The 2,645-nt window shown below is 29.3% G+C and overlaps 1 protein-coding gene across 1 annotated transcript; it reads left to right on the plus strand.

Moving 5' to 3' along the window:
• The first annotated feature begins 220 nt into the window (after window positions 1-220).
• Window positions 221-1,540, plus strand: LOC146915312 (heavy metal-associated isoprenylated plant protein 39-like). The gene is made up of 3 exons (XM_085717744.1): window positions 221-272; window positions 482-557; window positions 1,210-1,540. The coding sequence occupies exons 1-3, from the start codon at window positions 267-269 to the stop codon at window positions 1,443-1,445; spliced, it is 318 nt and encodes a 105-aa protein (XP_085573870.1). The 5' UTR covers window positions 221-266; the 3' UTR covers window positions 1,446-1,540.
• The last annotated feature ends 1,105 nt before the right edge of the window (window positions 1,541-2,645 follow it).

Below are 2,645 nucleotides of genomic sequence, written 5' to 3' on the forward strand. Positions count from 1 at the left end.
AGTTGACCAGTTGACTTGACTATGTCTTTGATATCCTTCTATCTACTGTATATAAATATAGCTTACATTATCCAGAAGTCCTAGCTCAACTGACAAAATGCCGAAATTGTTAGGCCGAATGCCATGATCGGGGTTTGAACCCCGGTACCTCCACTTGTGTGTGTGAATTTATAATGGCTTTGCCATTTCGTCTATCTACCAAAAAAAAATATAGCTTACATTTGTCATCAATAATTCTTAATAAGTTCCCACAAACCTCAACAATAATGCAGGTAAAAATTAGAATCATAAAATCCATTTTTTCACTTTTCTCATTTATTTAACTGTGTTTTCATGCATGAATAATGTTGTCGTTTTTGCACTTTTTTGCTGTTATAATCATTCATATATTTAAAAATAGATATAATTGTCGGATTATCTACCAAAAAAAAAGATATAATTATCGGATTTTAATTAATAGTTCTTTGATTTTTTTTAACAGAAAGTAGTGTTGAAGGTTGACTTTTATAATGATAGAACCAAGCAAAAAGTTATGAAGACAGTGTCCAGCCTTTCAGGTAACATATATTAAATTTCATAGCATGTGCAAGTACTACTACAATGTAATGTGGTTAAATTACATGACTTATAAGTTTTTTTTTTTTTTTTGAATAATAAATGACTTATAAGTTGTATTCATAAATAAGAAAATAATTGTATTAAATTGAAATCAACGTTACGTAGTATTTTTTTTAGTGTTAAAGAGTTTAGTGATAAAATTCACAAAAAAAATGTAAAATAAGAGAGAAACCGTGGATTTGTAGAAAAATAAATAAAAAAACAAGAGAGAAACCGATCACGTGATTTACCACATCAAATGTTCTCGTATTATTTAAAAAAATTACATGACATGATTATTTTAAATTTTTTGTGAAGACATAAAATGACTTTAACTTTAACTATCTTACAAAAAAAAATAAAAAAATGACTTTAACTACTTTAATTTTATAATATATTTTTAACGCAACCTATTTCAAAAAATAAATACTAGAAAAGATAAATTAGTATTAATAACGATGACGCTAATGAACATTTACGAATTATTTCAAATAGGATTTGAACCGTGTCATTTGTGAATGCAAATTAATTTAACTTTTGTGTAGAAAAACACAAACCATATTACATGAAGGATTCATTGTTTATTATTTTTTTTTTTTATCAATATTGCAGGGGTTGAATCAGTATCAATAGAAACTAATGAGAAGAAACTGACGTTAACGAGGGATGTTGATCCTGTAAAAGTAGTGTCTAAGCTACGAAAGTTGTGTCAAACAGAAGTAGTTTCAGTTGGACCTCTAAATGAGGAGAAGAAAGAGACCACAAATGCAAATGTACCTTATATTCGGTCATTTGAATCCTATCGAATGACACCATCACCTTATATTCGTGATTACTACTATGTTTGATGTGAATAGGAAGAAAATAATCCTACAAGATAGTATTTCTGATAAACTTTTTCTACTCTAGTACTCCCTCAGTCTCATATTAGGTGTTCTATTTGAGTTTTACACGTGTATTAAAGAAATGATTAATAATGCTGATTTCAATGGTAAAATATGTAACATTTAATAAAACACCCTTATTAATTATAGTTAGTGGAGTAGTTATAGATGATTGAGGTGCACTAAATAAGGATATGTTAGTGGAAACGAATAATAAATGTTGTATTGGTTTGTAATTTTACCTTTTTTATAATCTAGAATTATAATTTTTTTTATTACTAAACCAAAGGATGCATTGATATCACACAAGAAATTGATTGTCCCATATCCCATCTATATTACCACCATCAACCCTTACCTATATAAGTGGGGAACATGAATCAAACCCATACAAAAATTATAAAAACTCAAGCATATTTTACTACCATTTTAAACCATAAATGTTTAGACAATAGAAAGATAATTTATCAACACGACAATTACCTTATTTATAAATATGAGATAGATGGAAACTAACGTGTGTGAAATGATCAAATGAGTCCTTCATTGTTAAACAGAGGGAGTATTAGTAATGGTTGTGGCTAACATATCGTAACACCCCTTACACGCACATTTATTACTTAGATGTGTTTATGAACAAGTGTGCACAAAATTGACTATGTTTTGGGCCTTTAGGACTTGGGAATTAGTGACAAGATGATTAGATTAATGATGGACAAAATTGACATGTGCATCAAATCGTAACAAGTAATTAAGCAGTAAGTTTATCGTTCTTCATAGGGATTGTCTTTCAACTTATCAATTAGTAAAACTTATTCAAAAGAGTGAAATTAAAAAGAGATGAATTGAATTGCTGGGTTTAATTGCTCTGCCCAATGCAAGATTAGGTTTGTGTGATTCAGATGTGTAACGGTGATTAGGGAATGCTTGAATCCCATATTCCTTGTTTGTTGGATTAATTCAAAGTAACTATGAATTAATACCTGAGGATTACATAAACAATGGTTTACTGTAGAAAGAATATTCCGACAGATGTCAGATTACTCCATAACCTCCATAACTCAATTATGAAAGCCATGAACATGTCCTTTGACGGCAACATCTCGTGTGCTCCTAAATTGTCATCTAAAGGAATTACACTTCATGAGATGTCTAACCCTAATA

Source organism: Medicago sativa, chromosome 6 (assembly GCF_051527215.1).
Source record: "Medicago sativa cultivar Bolivia chromosome 6, Bolivia_mono, whole genome shotgun sequence".
Classification (NCBI taxonomy): Eukaryota; Viridiplantae; Streptophyta; class Magnoliopsida; order Fabales; family Fabaceae; genus Medicago; species Medicago sativa.